Consider the following 17726-nt stretch of genomic DNA (forward strand, 5'->3'; position numbering starts at 1 on the left):
CTTCAGGAATAAGGTGTGCATTCACACGACACCAGTATTCGAGAATCATAGCTAGTCGGGCCGGGGTTCGTTTTTCTTTAGGAGGCTAGCAGATGTAGCAAGGTAAGTGGCAACCTGAAGAGTCAAAAAACTTGGGCATTAGCTTGTAGTTTCAGAATAACCAAAAGGCCTACGAAGATCGACCAGTCTAGTTCCATTGCATGTCTCACCTCACTTTCCAGATTTCCACACCCTTTCCAAGCAACTCAATTACAAGGTGCTTTGCTGACAGTGTTGGATAGAGGTTTTCTGTTTTGAACAAACACCAGGTAGCAAATCTGGTTGTGCATCTTCCTTGTTCCTTGCGACTATATCTTGGACTACCAACAAAACATTGGATCAGCCATTCGCGGAGAAGGTCTCTTGTTGATAGTTGGAATTAACAGCAATGGCCTCTTCGAGTGTCCTGTCTCCAAACATCGCATGGGTTCTTTGTCACTTCATCTTTTGCAGCATATCGTTAACCATCTGCAATGAAACTGACGATAGACAGGCTCTCCTTTGCTTCAAGTCTCAGCTCTCTGGTCCATCTAGAGTTCTATCCTCATGGAGCAACACATCCTTGAATTTCTGCAACTGGGATGGAGTCACCTGCAGCTCACGAAGTCCTCCCCGGGTCATTGCAATAGATCTCTCATCAGAAGGCATCAAGGGCACCATATCACCTTGCATTGCCAACCTGACCTCTCTTCTGACACTTCAACTGTCAAACAACAGCCTCCATGGCAGCATACCACCCAAGCTTGGCCTCCTGAGGAAACTCAGGAACCTCAACCTCAGCATGAACTCTTTAGAAGGTAACATTCCATCTCAACTTTCTTCATGTTCCCAAATTGAAATCTTAGATTTGTCAAGCAATTCCTTCCAAGGTGCAATCCCAGCTAGCCTAGGCAAATGCATACATCTTCAGGAGATTAATCTCAGCAGAAACAATTTGCAAGGTAGAATCCCCTCTGCTCTTGGGAATCTTTCTAAGCTGCAAGCACTGGTCCTCACTAGCAACAGGCTCACAGATGAAATACCACCATCTCTAGGCAGCAGCTTTTCTCTCAGATATGTTGATCTTGGGAATAATGATATCACAGGAAGCATACCAGAGTCCTTGGCAAACAGCTCATCTCTCCAAGTACTTATGCTCATGAGCAATAATCTTAGTGGAGAAGTCCCAAAGTCTCTATTCAATACTTCATCACTTACCGCCATTTTCCTCCAACAGAACAGCTTTGTTGGTTCTATACCCGCTATTGCGGCCATGTCCTCCCCCATTAAATATCTTTCCTTAAGGGACAATTGCATCTCAGGAACAATACCGCCCTCACTAGGTAACCTTTCTTCCCTACTTGAACTTCGCCTTTCTAAGAACAATTTAGTTGGTAACATTCCAGAGAGCTTAGGTCATATCCGAACACTAGAGATACTGACCATGAGTGTGAACAACTTGTCTGGTCTAGTTCAACCATCTCTCTTCAACATTTCATCCCTGACATTTCTTGCCATGGGAAACAACTCACTCGTGGGAAGATTACCCTCCGATATTGGCTACACACTTCCAAAAATTCAGGGCTTGATTCTCCCGGCAAACAAGTTTGTTGGCCCAATTCCAGCTTCTCTTCTCAATGCCTACCACCTAGAGATGCTCTACCTAGGTAATAACAGTTTCACTGGACTCGTGCCATTCTTTGGATCATTACCGAATTTGGAAGAACTTGATGTGTCATACAACATGCTAGAACCGGGCAATTGGAGCTTTATGACATCACTCTCGAATTGCTCTAAATTGACTCAACTGATGTTAGATGGGAACAGCTTCCAAGGAATTTTGCCAAGTTCAATCGGCAATCTTTCTAGCAATCTTGAGGGATTATGGCTAAGAAATAACAAAATCTATGGACCGATACCGCCAGAAATAGGTAATCTAAAGAGTCTCAGTATATTGTTTATGGATTACAATCTTTTCACTGGTACTATACCACAAACAATTGGAAATCTGAACAACTTGACTGTTCTATCATTTGCACAAAATAAGCTCTCAGGGCATATACCTGATGTTTTTGGCAACCTAGTTCAGTTGACAGATATAAAATTGGATGGGAACAACTTCAGCGGAAGAATACCTTCAAGTATAGGGCAATGTACTCAACTCCAGATACTTAACCTTGCTCACAACTCATTAGATGGGAATATACCAAGTACGATATTCAAAATTACTTCACTTTCTCAAGAGATGAACTTGTCACACAATTACTTCTCTGGAAGAATGCCAGACGAAGTTGGAAATGTCATTAATTTGAACAAACTTGGAATCTCAAACAACATGTTGTCTGGAGAGATCCCATCCACCCTTGGCCAGTGTGTGACTCTCGAGTATCTTGAGATACAATGCAACTTCTTTGTAGGAGGTATTCCACAATCTTTTATGAACTTAGTAAGCATAAATGAGATGGATATATCTCGGAATAATTTGTCTGGGAATATCCCACAGTTCCTGAAATCGCTGAGTTCCCTACAGGACCTCAATTTATCCTTCAACAATTTTGATGGAGTCATTCCAACGGGTGGCGTTTTTGACATTGACAATGCAGTATCAATTGAAGGAAATAATCATTTGTGTACAAGTGTTCCAAAAGTTGGTATTCCTTCTTGTTCTGTTTTGGCTGACAGGAAAAGGGAACTCAAGATCTTGGTTCTTGTCCTAGAGATACTAATACCAGCTATCATTGTTGTTATAATCACTCTATCCTATGTCGTGAGAATTTATGGAAGGAAGGAGAAGCAAGCAAACCCACATTGGCAACAAATTAATGATCACGTGAAAAACATTACATATCAAGATATTGTAAAGGCTACAGATAGGTTCAGTTCTGCCAATTTAATTGGCACAGGATCGTTTGGGACGGTTTACAAAGGTAATCTAGACCGTCAGCAAGATGAGGTTGCCATCAAAGTATTTAACCTTGGAATTTATGGGGGCCAAAGGAGCTTTAGTGTGGAGTGTGAAGCTCTAAGAAACATTCGCCATCAAAATCTTGTAAAAATCATCACTCTGTGCTCTTCAGTGGATTCCAATGGGGCAGACTTCAAAGCCCTTGTGTTCCAATATATGGCCAACGGGAACTTGGACACTTGGCTACATCCAAGGGCTCATGAACACAGTGAGAGGAAAACTCTGACTTTTAACCAAAGAATCAATATAGCCTTGGATGTAGCGTTTGCTTTGGACTATCTGCATAACCAATGTGCATCTCCGCTAGTACATTGTGACTTGAAGCCAAGCAATATCCTTTTGGACCTTGACATGATTGCTTATGTCAGTGACTTTGGCCTAGCAAGATGTCTAAACAATACCTCAAATGCATATGAAGGAAGTTCAAAATCTTTGGCTTGCCTAAAGGGATCTATAGGATACATCCCACCAGGTGAGATAACCATATTCATAATGGCCAACTCTTTTTGTTCTTCATAGAATTGTGGAGACAGGACATATATAATATCTAATTTATTACATTCATAAATTAAATGCAGAGTATGGCATGAGTGAAGTGATATCAACCAAGGGTGATGTCTACAGCTTCGGCGTGATTTTATTGGAAATGATAACAGGGAGTAGTCCTACTGATGAAAAATTCAATAATGGTACAAGCCTTCGTGAACATGTTGCAAGAGCTTTTCCCAATAATACCTATGAGATTGTTGATCCCAGGATGCTACAAGGTGAAATGAACATAGCAACAGTGATGCAGAATTGCATCATTCCATTGGTCAGAATAGGTCTATGCTGCTCTGCTGCATCTCCTAAGGACCGATGGGAAATGGGGCAAGTTTCTGCCGAAATCCTTAAGATCAAGCATATATTCTCAAGCATACATGGTGTATGAAACAAAGCATCAGTACAATGGTTGTACAGAGCTACTACCTTTTCCATTTTCATTTGCATAATTGCATCTTGTACATCTATTGAAGTTTTAGGCAGCGGTCATGTCAAGTTCTTCCAAAAAAAAGTTGAATAATATCTATGAGCACCAATTAAATGGTAGAGACCTCAACTAATTTGCACTAGTATTCCGATCGAAGCTAGGCAATCGTCAAAGCTAGATTTGTGTCAGATTGCAAAACCTCAAGTTCGGACATGAATCCAATAGTACAAAATTAGCCCAATCAAGGGCAAATAAGAGTAGAGACGGACGCACGCATCAATTTCACACCGCCTAATTCTCACCAAAAACAAGATGATAGATCAAAGAAGACAGATAGGCACATATTGGAAAGGTTAGGGCCAAAGGGGGCGCACCTCATATCATAGCTGCTCGTGTACCCCGGCTACTCTCGGAACCCTAGCTACCGCGCCGCGCCACATGGACCTTGCCGTATCTCCGGCAGGATGACCCGGAATAGGGCGTCCCCGGCCGCCGGCCAACTACACCACACCAGCCGCCATGCCTCTCGCCGCAGCTCGCGCGGCAGCGAACCAAAACATCGGTCGCCGCAAGAGATCAGCACCGGGCCACGAGCGCGCGCCGCCGCTGATGCCAGCCTCGGTGATGGGATGGCCTGCGACCGCCGTGTGTGCTGCGCGCGTGCTCGCCGGGGCGCCGCCGTCGTCGCGCGTGGGCTGCCGCGCGAGCTGGGCTGGCTGATTTCCTCGGCTCGGCCCGGCTCGGGTCTATCTAGGCTTGTGCGCTGGCTCCCTCTTCTGGGTATGGTTGGGCTATGAATTGGGCCATCGTGGTTCGCGGACCTATCTAGGCCCAAATCAGCTCTGTCGGTCTCGAGAATTTTTTTCGTTTTTAGATTTTTTTTAATATTTACAGAAATAATCTATCGGCTAAAATTACAAAAATAGACCCTGCCGCCCACTTATGGGGCGGCAAGTTTACGTGGCAAACGGGGGAGGGACGGGCGGTGACGGAGGGAGGGTTTTTTTTGCAAGAAAGCCCTTGCCGCCCTCTGGTGGGGCGGCAAGGGGCTCGAATGCAAAAAAGCCAGTCAGGGCCGGCCATTTTGCAGGCGGCCCCTTGCCGCCCTCTGGCCGGGCGGCAGGACTCGCTGCCTATAAAAGGCCTGCCGCCCAGCCCCCAGCCCTCATTCCTCCCCCCTCAAATCCAGTGAAAAAAAGAAGAAGAAAGGGGAGGAGAAGAGAAGAAGCGGCGAAGTCGTGCCGGATTCAGACGCCGGATTCAGACGCCGATTTCAGGTAATATTCATAGATCCTATATGTGACTATTGAGTTAAATAGTGTGTATTTTTTAAAACTTTGTTTGAATAAATGCATTATATTTTTAGGGTTTTAGTTGTACTAATCTAGAAGTGCGTATTGTAGATATCGGTAACTACGTAGATCTGCTAGTTTGGAATCAATACATTACCATTGCATTGGCATACATAAGAAGATATTACGTTGTAGATGTTTATTGCATGAAAGAGTAATATGATGTAGTTATTTCGTTGACAGATATGTCGAACAAACAAATATTCCAAGTTTACCATGGACCAGGAAACGTCCGTTACGGGCCAACTGGGGTAGATCTGTCAGATTTTATTGTATCAAAAAGGGGAATTGATAGACCGCCTGAGAGGAGTGTACCTTCTATAAAAGGATGGTTAATGAGGGGCTTGAGAGTTGATCCACAGACAAGTGACATAACAATCAATGTTATAGTAAGTCGGGCAACTGAGGGTTTTTATTGGGAACTAATGCCAGTTCAAAACTCTCGAGTGTGGAGATGGTATGTGGAAAATGCATTGCAACGCGGGTGGCCTCTAGTTATGGTTCCGTTTGTTCACCTGAAGGTTCCAGGTGTGCAGATGAACATGGATGATGGCGAGGGACCAAGTGCTGAAGTAAATGAGACTTCTATGGAGGAGGTCAACGCACGAGAGGACGGGGGCGTAGTAGCTCCAGTGGGCATTCAACCAGGTGGAGTGGCCGACGAGGAGGAGACTGTCGGTGCCATTGTGGATGAAATGGAGAGGGAGGATTCTGACAACGAGCGTGTAGAGGAAGGTGATTCGTCAGATGATGAGACGGATATTAATCCAGCAGAATGGGCTACTGAGGATTTTTTTGGGCTGGTCGTCTCTGAAGAGGATAGTGTGAGATAGGAGTACAAAGAAAATGGGGTTATTCAGGGAGCGATTTATAGTAGAGCAGAAGATATGAAGGAGGCGGTAAAACATTTTGCAGTGTCACTTCATAGAGAGTTTTGGGTTGCCAAGTCCAACCGGTCGCAATATGAAGTTCGGTGTGTTAAGAAAAAGATGGTTGTCCTTGGAGAGTGCACGCGTATAAGGGGAAATGGAAGGATTATTGGACAGTGTCAGTCGTTACCAAGCATACATGTTTTCTACCTGGTGTTCAGAAATACCACAGGAACATTACATGTGCATTTGTTGCATCTGAGATGTATGCGCATGTCATCGATAATCTCACATATGAACCAAGGTCAATAATCCGACACATCAAAGAGACATACAAGTATACTATTAGCTATGCCAAGGCCTGGAGGGCCAAATAGAAAATAATAGAGATGAGATTTGGAACTTACGAAGCCTCGTATGACAATTTGCCACGCCTGCTTGGTGTTATCGAGGAAAGAAACCCTGAGAGCTCTTACGAAGTGAAGAAATTCCCCTCAATTGAACATCCTGGGAAGAGTGTGCTGCAAAGGGCGTTCTTAGCTCTACATGCATGCAAGATGGCATTCGTGAACTGTCGTCCTGTTCTCTGCATTGATGGGACATTCTTGACAGGAAAGTATCGGGGCCAGATACTAACAGCAATAGGAGTAGATGGGAACAATCAGGTATTGCCATTGGCATTTGCTTTTGTTGAGAGTGAGAATACCGACAGCTGGTACTGGTTCCTAAAATTGGTTAAAACAAAAGTTGTTGGTATGAGGCCAAATGTGTGCCTGATACATGATAGGCACGCTGGCATTCTGCGAGCGATAGAAGAGTTGCAGTTTGGGAGTATGGAACAAGGATACCCTGGTGTTTGGGAAGATGTACAGAGTAGGTGGTGCATGCGACATATGAGAGCTAATTTCTTCAAGCAATTCAAGAACAAGGAGCTCATGAACATGTTCAAGAGGCTATGTAATCAGAACCAGGAGAAAAAATTCAATGAGCTTTGGAAGAGATTAGATGAGTTGACAGCCAAATGTAGTGATCAGCGTGCAGTGGCTCCATTGACCGCCGTTGCTGACCCTCCTCAAGCTCTTGGACCTCTCCCAACGGATAGTCCAACATTGGTTAGAAGAACTGGATTGGAGATTTGGAAATTTTCTCAGTGGATTCGGCATGAATCAAAAGAGAAATGGGCCAAGGCGTATGACACAGGTGGTGCTAGATATGGAATGATGACAACAAATTTGGCATAAGTTTACAACTGGGTGATGCGCGGTGTCCGTGGACTGCCACTAGTTGGCATAGTGGAGTTCATTTTACATGGGACATGCAGGTATTTTAGGGATCGGTTCCAGGCAGTTCTTCCCTCTATGCCGAACAACGGCATTTTGTTTGGAACTTTCATGCAGAAAAAGCTAGAGGAGTTGCGTAAAAAGGCCATGAAACATCGAGCTCTAGTGCAAGGTACCCAACAACACAGGTTTGAGATACTATGTCAAGATAAGGCAGGCAGGGGTATCTACCACAAGAGAGTGAAGCAGGAGTGTGTTCTCAAAGTCGACGGCACATGTCATTGCTCTTGTGCAAAGCCGAAGCTGCTCCACAGGCCATGCACCCATGTCATTGCTGCCGCAGCGAAGTGTGGCATACCAGATGCAGTATATGTGTCACAGTACTTTAGTAAGCAAGCAATATATCATACATGGAGCGGCGAGATTTATGGGTTCGGCATAGCTGGGGAGTTCACAGAGACTAACGATGAAGTACTCAATATTCCTGACCCATCGAAGCTCCGAGGCAAGGCTGGAAGGAGGAGGACTCGTTGCATCCGCAACGATATGGACGAGTCGGAGGCTGGCAGGGTGAAGCGTTGCAGCAAATGCGATGAACGTGGACACACCTACAAGCATTGTCCTAAAGACAAGGAGAAACCAAGTGCGGCGGAGGCAGGACTATCAGGATCAGCAGCAGATGGAGCTCGCCCTACGGGTGAAGGCACTACCTCCACTCGACCACGTCCTAGGCGTCGTCGTGCCACGTCTGGCTACGTGGTGTAGTTAGGCCTGGTAATGGGTCGTGGCCCACCCCGAACCCCACCCCTGCCCATTTATGTGTATATAGTGCACCTGAACCCCACCCTAGCCCACTAACATGCATTTTTAGCCCAAACCAACCCCAACCTTTAAGCTTTTCAGTGCTTGTTGAACCCTAACCCTTTGTGAACCCTTGGACAACCCATAAACAATGAAAAGACTAACCCATTGAGCCTTTTAGCATGCTCAGCACCTCAGCGGCTCAGCCATACACAACTGTAGAGCCATCACACATACATGAAAGCTTTGGATACATGCATAGAACAGCTATAGGGAGTAAGACAAATAATTTTTAGATAAGTTAAATAGGGATTACCACAAACTAAGCCAGGTTTAAGAGTATGACTAAATTTTCTTAAGAAATACACAATAGTTTAGCAAAATTAGGCTACAAATAGACACGCCTTGAAACTAATAAACATCTATGAATCAGATCAGAATTTTTTCAATCAAAAGTACTAGCAAGATCTATTGATGCTTAATCTCAGCCTTCCTTTTATGTCACAGCTTGTCCAGTGCAATGTTTCCATCTCCCTGTAGAAACAAAATGAGGTTAGAAGTTAGAACCTATTGAAGAAGGCATCACTACAATAATCCATGTTCCTATACTTAAGCAATGGAAATTCAGAGTTGCTTTACTCCTACTAGTTGATAACAAGTAAGTTTTATTACAGTATAAATTAAATTACCCATATAGCACAAGAATTCACTTAGGCCAAAAGGACATGCAGTAACTTGTAGCCACACAGCCTCTAACAAAAAGCATGCATTTAGAATCAGCCTAAGTATATTCAGCACAATGCGCCATCTACCTAAGTGGCATGAAGAAAATGTATATTCAGCACTCAAAGGCAGAATATCAGATCCTTGTATCCTCAAATTCAGATCAACACATGGCCACCAGCTTTCAGTTAATCTCAAACAGAAGAGCAGCTAGTTCGACCAACACAGTTTCAGAATATTATATATGTGTGTTTATTTAAAATCCAAGATATATACAACTTAATGTATTACAAGTTGCAGAAGTACAAATCATTATATGCCTAGAATTTTCTGTATTACATATTCCTAAAATTCAATATGACACAAAGAGGGACTAGCAAGAATAACAATGCCTTGAAACAATATTCGTTCCTCTGCATATACTTCTTATTTAAGAGAATCCTATGATCAGAGATACAAGCTTATACATTATATTCAATGTCTAATCTAATCTTAATAGCTCTTTCCAAGTTTGTAATGTGAATCGGCAAACTAATAAGCAATCCCTAGCTGGATTAACAATTTCAACATGTGATCAAGATTTGTTTCATTCAGATGTTAGCATAGCAATCTAATCCGCTGCACTGAAACCAAGAACAAGAATAGCAATGCCTGTAACAAAGAAAACAAACCTTGGTTGCAGAAGTCGACATGCAGAGAAGGGGCTGCGCGGTGCTGCGGATCTCGGACAGGAGGCGGAGGCGGAGGCGACGGAGGACGGCGGCACGGTGCCGGATCTTGGCCGGGAGGCGGAGCCGCGGAGGACCGACAGCTGGTGGAGGCGTACGACATGCCGGCGAATGGGGTGGCGCGATCTGGATGGGAAGGACAGAGCGGCGGCGCTCGCGGACTGGGACGGGGACAGCGACGAGGATCGCGACGGGGAGGAGAAGGGGGAGAGAAGGCGGAGGCGGAGGGGGAGAGAAGGCGGCGCAAGGCGGCGGCGGCCACCGATCCCGTCGCGGAGCTCCTACTGCTGTGGGTTCTCCCACAAAGGAGACCCTTTTTACTGCCCATGGGCTGAACCCCATTCTAAGCTACAGTGTCCAGCCCATCGTAACCCTCATTTTACATGGCCCAACCCAACCCTGCCCTTATTCCTTCCTATAACCCATACAAGACACACCATTTTCAGCCCATTAGTGTTTCAACCCGTACAACCCATGGGTTGGCCAGCCCATTACCAGGCTTAGGTGTAGTTCTTATGTTCTATGTTGGCATGTGGCTTTGCTTGTAATTTGTTTCGAACTTATCGATGTGTTTATGTTTCGTCATGTAATGTCAGACTTCGGCATGTCATGTCTTTAGGTCTCGTGATGTAACGTCAGACTAAGGCACCTAGTGTCTTTAGGTATGCTGATGTAATGTCGGACTTCGACACGTAATGTTATGTTATCTTATGTTATATTATCGAACTCTACATATATGTTAAATAGCATGTACTCTTGTTGTACATAATTATTCTCATGATTTTATTACTATTTCATAATTTTACAAGTTATCTTTTGTTTTACATTACTACCTTTTGAATTGTTCTAACACGAAACACTATATTTTTCAGAGATGGCACGTCAGGATACACCTCAGTTGTTGGACCCGGCGATAGATCACCGCCGGTCTCACCTTACTGTGGTGCAGGGGGCTCAGCTTGGGACGTTCCGGGCACGGACGTGCGGTGAGCTACTTACGGTTCACGACTCCTTTGTCGAGAGGTACGAACAGTGTGTTACTATAAATTAGTTGCGCTGTAATAATTTTTATAATGATATATTAATTTGTAATTGCAGGCTGCGTGAGGCCGGCCTCCTACCGATGTGTCGGCTGGTGGAGGCTGCCGCCGGTGACACGGACCCAGCCAGATGATGGACTGTTGACCGGTCCCTCCTAGCAGCTTTGGTCGACCGATGGAGGCCAGAGACGCACACTTTTCACTTGCCGTGCGGTGAGGTAGCCCCTACCCTACAGGACGTATCGTACTTGTTGGGGCTACCGCTCGCGGGAGACGCTGTTGGGTCAGTGACCACGGGTGTGGACTGGCAGGACGATCTGACGGCACGTTTCGCACTAGTACAGCGCGCATCGCATCTCCCGCTTGAGCCGTTGGCACACCACCGCAACACCGGACCTACGAAGAGGTGGCTGCTTCAGTTCACCGTGAGTGTTTTTGTACCGAAATGACAAGCGTACTACATATTTAGTCCACAGTTAAGGTGCCTAACATTTTATTGAATGCTTGCAGGTCGAGTAGCTACAGGCGGAGGCCGACGAGTTCTCCTACAGCCGCTGTTTGGAGGCGTACTTGCTCTGGCTTTTTGGCTGGGTGATGTTTTGTGGCGGTCACGGGCACGCGGTCGACAAGGGACTCGTGCACTACGCCAGGAGCATCGCCGACGCCGCGGTAGGCGAGGTGCCTCAGTGGAGCTAGGGTTCCGCGTTGTTGGCAGCTCTGTACCGTGGCCTTTGTGAGGCTTGCACGAAGACGGATCCCAGCGCGACCTTTGGTCGGTGCCCTCTCTTTCTTTCTATCTGGGCAGATGAGAGGATTGCGATCGGCCGCCCTGAGGTGGACCAGCACGTATACGAGGAGTCACTGTACGCGGAGCGACCAGAGGTCGACTACCCTACGATGGGTACTCTGTGGTGCCGTCGTCAGGTACGTTGCATAGATCTTCTCGTATTGTTAAGTTAATTGCTAAGTTAATTGTACATCACATCGATCGTCTCGTATTGCAGCGCTGATGGGCTCAGTCCAGGTTAGGCGGTCGTATCCTGAGTTTGTTATGGAGTTCGACCGCCTTCTACCGACTGACGTCGTGTGGGAGCCCTACAGTGCCGCGGCTACCCAGGCTCGTGCACCGTTGGGTCTGTCCACACTCTGCACAAGGGACCAGGCGTACTGGATGACTACGGTTCCGATGGTCTTCGACATCTGCTTGAGCCTCACGCCCCTTTCTGCGTGATGCGGCAGTTCGGCTTCCGTCAGTCCTTTCCAGTACCGTTTCCAACGACCGTCCCAGCTGCTGTTCACCGGTAAGATCTTTCACTACGCTTTGAGTTGTTGCATTAAAATCAACCTGTTCACAATAATTTGTAACATCTGTCGATTCACACTAATATGACACATTAATTCGCAGGTACTCGCGCAAGGGTCAGCAGTCAGCTGGCGACTGGCCCGCCAAGTTGGCGACTTTTGTTGAGGACTGGTTGCTCGCAACCAAGGAGGTCGTGGACCACAAGGGAGAGCCACACACTGAGGAGGCGTACCAAGCCTACCTACGCTGGTACCAGCCACGCACCCGTACTAGGGTCACCTTCGCTCCCTTGGAGCAGCAGCCCCACGTTGCGGGCACTAGAGACCTCTACGCCAGGCACCGTGACCAGGACTTCGCTCGTGCTGTGAGTACCCTGCATCGCACCATTCCTTTATGTTTTCATGTCTTTCTCTTTGTCAAATTTTACGAATATGTACGAACAAATTAACCATGCAGGTCGACGACATCAACCGGGTCGTCGTTGACGGTTCAACGACGATCCAACGTTTAGGCGCGGCGATTCCGGTACCCGTAGAGGAGCACCTGACGACGTACACGCGGATGGTGGAGTCGATGCGCTCGATTCTCCGACTAATTAGGCTCAAAAGATTCATCTCGCGATCCCCCAACTGTGCAATTAGTTTTTTATTTATCTATATTTCATGCTTCATGCATGTGTCTAAAGATTCGATGTGATGTTTTTGGGAAATTTTTTTGGGGAACTAAACGGAGCCAGAGTCACCGATTGTTCGGCGGTAGGTGCCCACTACTCACCGGTCAAACCGCTGTTGTCTGACCGGTTAGACCGCGCGCACACCTGCGGTTAGACTGCCGCTCTCCAGCTGGTCAGACTACCACCTTGCCTGCGGTTAGACCGTCGGGATCCAAAAAACACCGGTAGACAACAAACTGGAAGATGTAGATTGAAACTCTCGAATATGTTGCATCAACTAGTGTTTACAAAGTGCACCAACAACACTCCTCACAAAAATCTCGAAATAAACTCGAAACCCTAACTTTCTGTCAACTCAAGTCTATCTAAAATCGATACCGAGAGGCCACACCCTCCCTCTCTATTTATACACGATGTAGGCGGTGCAAAGCCCACGAATCTAACACAACTTAGAACACCTAACCACATGGAAAACCCTCTCTTGCAAGTATATAACTTATCCCTTCCCTTATCTCTATCAATCTTCCTGAATTCGGGCTCCCTTCCAAATTCGACTCTTCTTTCAATACGTACACAATTCCTCTTGTATATCATATGGATTGTTCATCACCACATGCATTGTTCTCAAGCCTTTTAGTATCCCGCATGATCTCTTGATCCCTGGATGTGTACTTCTCCCAAGTTGATTCCGATCTATCACCGGCAACTATCTCCAGAGGTCTCAAGCAACACCTGCACATGCAACAACCAAGAAACCATATTTCGAGCACAAGTTTATCCCAACTTGACTTACATTACTATAACAACAATATCCATACGTATAGAAACCATCTAGAAGTCAAATCCCCAAAGGAAACATAAAAATCCAACAAGACAACTGGAAACCGACATCGAATAGGATCCTGTCAGTCAGACCATTAGGCTGGCCGGTCTGACCGCCACATGACCTGCAGTCTGACCGGGACTCGCCCGGTCTGACCGCCAGAGGTCAATCGAACTCACTCATTTCACAAAATCAACCGTCTATAAATCTCCAAAATATCATCAGCAAACCACCAATGTTTTCATCACATAAAATCTAAATCAAAATCAATGCCTTGATTTTACAAATAATTCGAAATACGATGTTTTTTAAATAGGGTGAAGTGTAGGGCTGGTCTCTAAACTTGTGTAGATATATCATTTATGTTCATCAATTCTCAAAATACGTTTTTGGTTGTGGAACTTGTCTTGATTGTCACATAAGTTCAAATAGGCTCCAACCTACTATGTGCACCAACGGGGCATACGACGGTGGTGCCTACGTATTGATGGGACCCATATGTTCGTCACATAGAAAAAACTAAAATTAAAAATAAAACCTTTTCTCCTCTCACTCTCTCCCTCTACATCTTCAAAAGGCGAAGGAGAGGAGTAGCACTGATGACATGGACATCTACGTAACTGCTGATATGGGATCCATGCACTCTGTGTTAGGATCCCTATCCCCTTCCTCACTGAGGTCGCTGCCCTCCACCACCACACATCCCGTTCCTCCTCTCCGACCCCTTTACCTCGCCTACCTCACAATCCTCTCCTCAGGCAGCAGCCCCCATGTCGATCTTCCCTTGCCACGCCGCCTAGGGCCTCATCGCTTCCTCCCTCTCCTCTATGCACCCACTCCCACCCATGGCTTCCTACTTATGTCTCCTCATCCTGGCATCCCCGTTGCTCTCCCTCTTCCACAGCCATTTCTTGGTCTAGATGCCTACATTGCGGTAGACTTCCCAAAACTCTTTAACCTCTACAGGCTGCGAGCAGTGGGCACCAATCTCCTTAAGTGTTACTCGTTGTAAGTATTGTTGAATACAAAATATGGAAATAACAATCAATATAGTATGCTTATACGGGTCTTTGTCTTGCTTGTAGGTTATGTTGGAGGCATATATAACGAAATATAATCGATGCTGCCTTGCTAGATACATCCCAAGTCAACAAGACAAATCTAAAGCATGATCTAATATGGAAGACAGATTATGTCAAGGACTGCTTGTGGGTTCGCCAGTAAGTGTGTAACTGTTGACGAAAAATCTGCGCTCGGCCGATGGTACTAGATCTGTGTTGGCGCGAACTAAGTCGACAATTGCAACGGCCTGAGAGATCTGCTTAGCTTCAGTGCAAGTCTAAAAATTGATGAGATGCGGGCGTGCCAGTTAGTTTGATCCTGCAACTGACAAGATCTGTAAACAACATATCAGATAGCCGATTTGCTGACAAGCCGATGGAATAGTTCCAGCCGATGTCAATAGGGTTTTGTGCAATCGGCTATATGTCCAATGTAGATTACGATATAAAGACAATCAGTTGATGGTAATGTAGTAAAAAATATAATCGAGTAGAAGCCAATCGGCTAATAATGATATGATAGAATAAACACTGATCCGAAGGTTAAAGCATATATGGGCTGGAGGTCCAATGTCATTAAATCCAAATGATTAGATAAACAGTGAAATCTTTATTACGATCGACTAAATCCAACTTGTATGTAATCCTTATAAACTGATGCAACGTCCAGATAACTCATCGACTGAAACCTTGATGAAACCCTTATTGACAATCAAAAAGCAGGCTAGAGATTATGGTTCTAAACATGACTAGGGCTGATGCAGCACAAAGTGTGAAAAGAAACATAATATCTAGACCAGGGTGGCGCGAACTTCGGCACTATGACCAGTAGAATCTAATGGATCCTGCGGCATTAATATATTGTTAATCTAATCTAGCAGGATAATTTAACCGATACCAGCATAAACCCTAAAACGAATCTTAGCCGATATGATCAAATTAAGATGCTAAGCTAAATTAACTAAGATATATGATAAATAGGTAGGCAAATATATCAATCGAACCAGAGCGATCCAAGAGGGCGAAGCGATGCAGCCTTGAACAATACCAATGTAGCCAATACAATTACCTGGGCCGACGAAATGTAGGACTTACCCCTTCACCGAAGATTGAAAGCCGATGCAGCCCCACGTCAGGTGCCAGGTTCTGCTGGATGATAAAAAAAACCTCGGAAAAGAGGGTGGCGATGTGCCGAGAGTAATTATATTGATCTATGTGATAGTTTACAATGACCCAGGGTGTACATATTTATACCCATGGGTAGATACTAGTCCTTATTGGACAAGAAAGAAACTTTCCTGAAGATAAAAGAAAAACATAAAGTCCTTATCGAACACTAAATACACTTTTCTAAAGATAAAAAGAAACTAATAGACTCTTCCTAAATAATAGATAAACTGTGATGCCGCATTCTCCTTGAACTCGATCTCTTCTGAATAAACTTCCTTTAATTCAATTAATTTCCTAGACCGAACCCATCAAGAATCCGTCTACTAGCGATTGATAATGCCCATCGGCCGATTCCGAAACTCTAAAGCCGATACTGACTCTAGGCCGATGATGACTTCAGGGCTTACCAAATTTTGGCATTAACGGTAACCTAACCAGATGTAGTCCACAACGCGTATAGCTTTAATATTTAACTAGCAATATATTAATACCGCAGGTTCTATTAGATTCTACTGGTCATAGTGCCGAAGTGGAGCATGGTATACTATTAACACCCGAATTGTTAAGGATAAAAACGATTGGTCGAGGATTTAAGCCTCATTAAATGAAGCGTGGAGCCAATATGTTCGAAAAGGTAGAAGGCATAAGGAAGGAAAATCCAATCTCACTCATAAAAAAAAACTTCCCATGACGACAAGTTTGGGAGACATGTGGGTTCCACGTGTGCCATATCATGAAGACCTTGCTGAAAATGGTGACATTGTTAGATCTCGAGGTGTGTGCTTCAATTGTGTGTACGATATATATACTAAATACTTTGAAGTATGTATGTATATATATATATACTAAATACTTTGATATATATATATATATATATATATATATATATATATATATATATAAACACTATCTTGGTGCCTCACATGCTTTAAAATTTTCCAACATTCCACCTCACGACTTCAAAGAAATTATAGATGGAGTTAGCACGTTTCATACGATGAAATCTTATCTTCCAAAGGAAGCTTTGGACTATAGTCGTAGCTCGTCTCAAAATGGTTGAACATTTTTCAATGCTTATAAAAAACATGTGATTATGTAACAATTATGTATTATATGTAAAACAATGTGATGTGATGTTTCTGTATACATTTGCAATGCTACTTACATATAAATTTGTCAATTTATAACTCGGTTTTGCAGGCTTTGATGCTTAGCTCTTCAAGATGTCGATACAAATGAACTAATTTGGTATATATGTGATGGATATATTTGCGAAAAATGTTGGAATGTTGGGCATGCTGGAAATATATATGTGTGTATCTCTTATTTTGCAGCGGGCATGGCTAGCAAAGGACTGAGGCTAGCCAAAAAATAAAATTTATTTTTTAGGTAAAATACTTAATAAAAAAACTGATTATTGACGGGTTATAAAAAAAACTTATACCAATTATTACCAAAGGCATCGGGTGTACCGTAGAGACGGTCACCGATGAGTCATCCGTGACGGTCACCATACCGTACCAGTCGGTTTCAAGTGTCAGCCCGTCATGGATGACTCATCGATGGCGAGCCCTAGTTTGACTCCTCTGCTGGGTCAAACTCATCAGTGACGGGGTTTAACATTGACCTGACAAGGACATCTGTCATCCGTGACAGCAAGGGGCCCGACACAGATGACTTTTCACATCAGTGACCTTTAGTTTGTGATGGTACCCCATCCCGACACAAATGAGGCTTCCCGCCCGTTATAGAGATGAGCTATCCCGTGCTAGTGTGAAGAGGTGCTCATCACCCTCATCGTGAGGGCATAAGTGGCAACTGCAGAGCCGGATCCATGCATGCGGAGAAGAAAATTCTTAGTTTAATTCCAAAAAGTAGAAATAGGACTCATTTGTAACTTAGGTGTAAGTGTGTCTATTCTAGCGTCTGCATCTATACCGTATTTCGAAA

General features: G+C 44.7%; 1 protein-coding gene across 1 annotated transcript; it reads left to right on the plus strand.

Annotated features, from left to right (window-relative positions):
• The first annotated feature begins 427 nt into the window (after positions 1 to 427).
• LOC127777007 (receptor kinase-like protein Xa21) lies at positions 428 to 14541 on the plus strand. The gene is made up of 12 exons (XM_052303529.1): positions 428 to 3455; positions 3562 to 3908; positions 5827 to 5983; positions 6586 to 6839; positions 7098 to 7363; positions 7496 to 8151; positions 10579 to 10692; positions 10805 to 10894; positions 11552 to 11670; positions 11986 to 12047; positions 12152 to 12413; positions 14512 to 14541. Exons 1-12 carry the CDS (start codon positions 428 to 430, stop codon positions 14539 to 14541), a joined length of 5385 nt encoding a protein of 1794 aa, XP_052159489.1.
• The last annotated feature ends 3185 nt before the right edge of the window (positions 14542 to 17726 follow it).

This window comes from Oryza glaberrima, chromosome 6, assembly GCF_000147395.1.
Source record: "Oryza glaberrima chromosome 6, OglaRS2, whole genome shotgun sequence".
NCBI classification, from domain to species: Eukaryota; Viridiplantae; Streptophyta; class Magnoliopsida; order Poales; family Poaceae; genus Oryza; species Oryza glaberrima.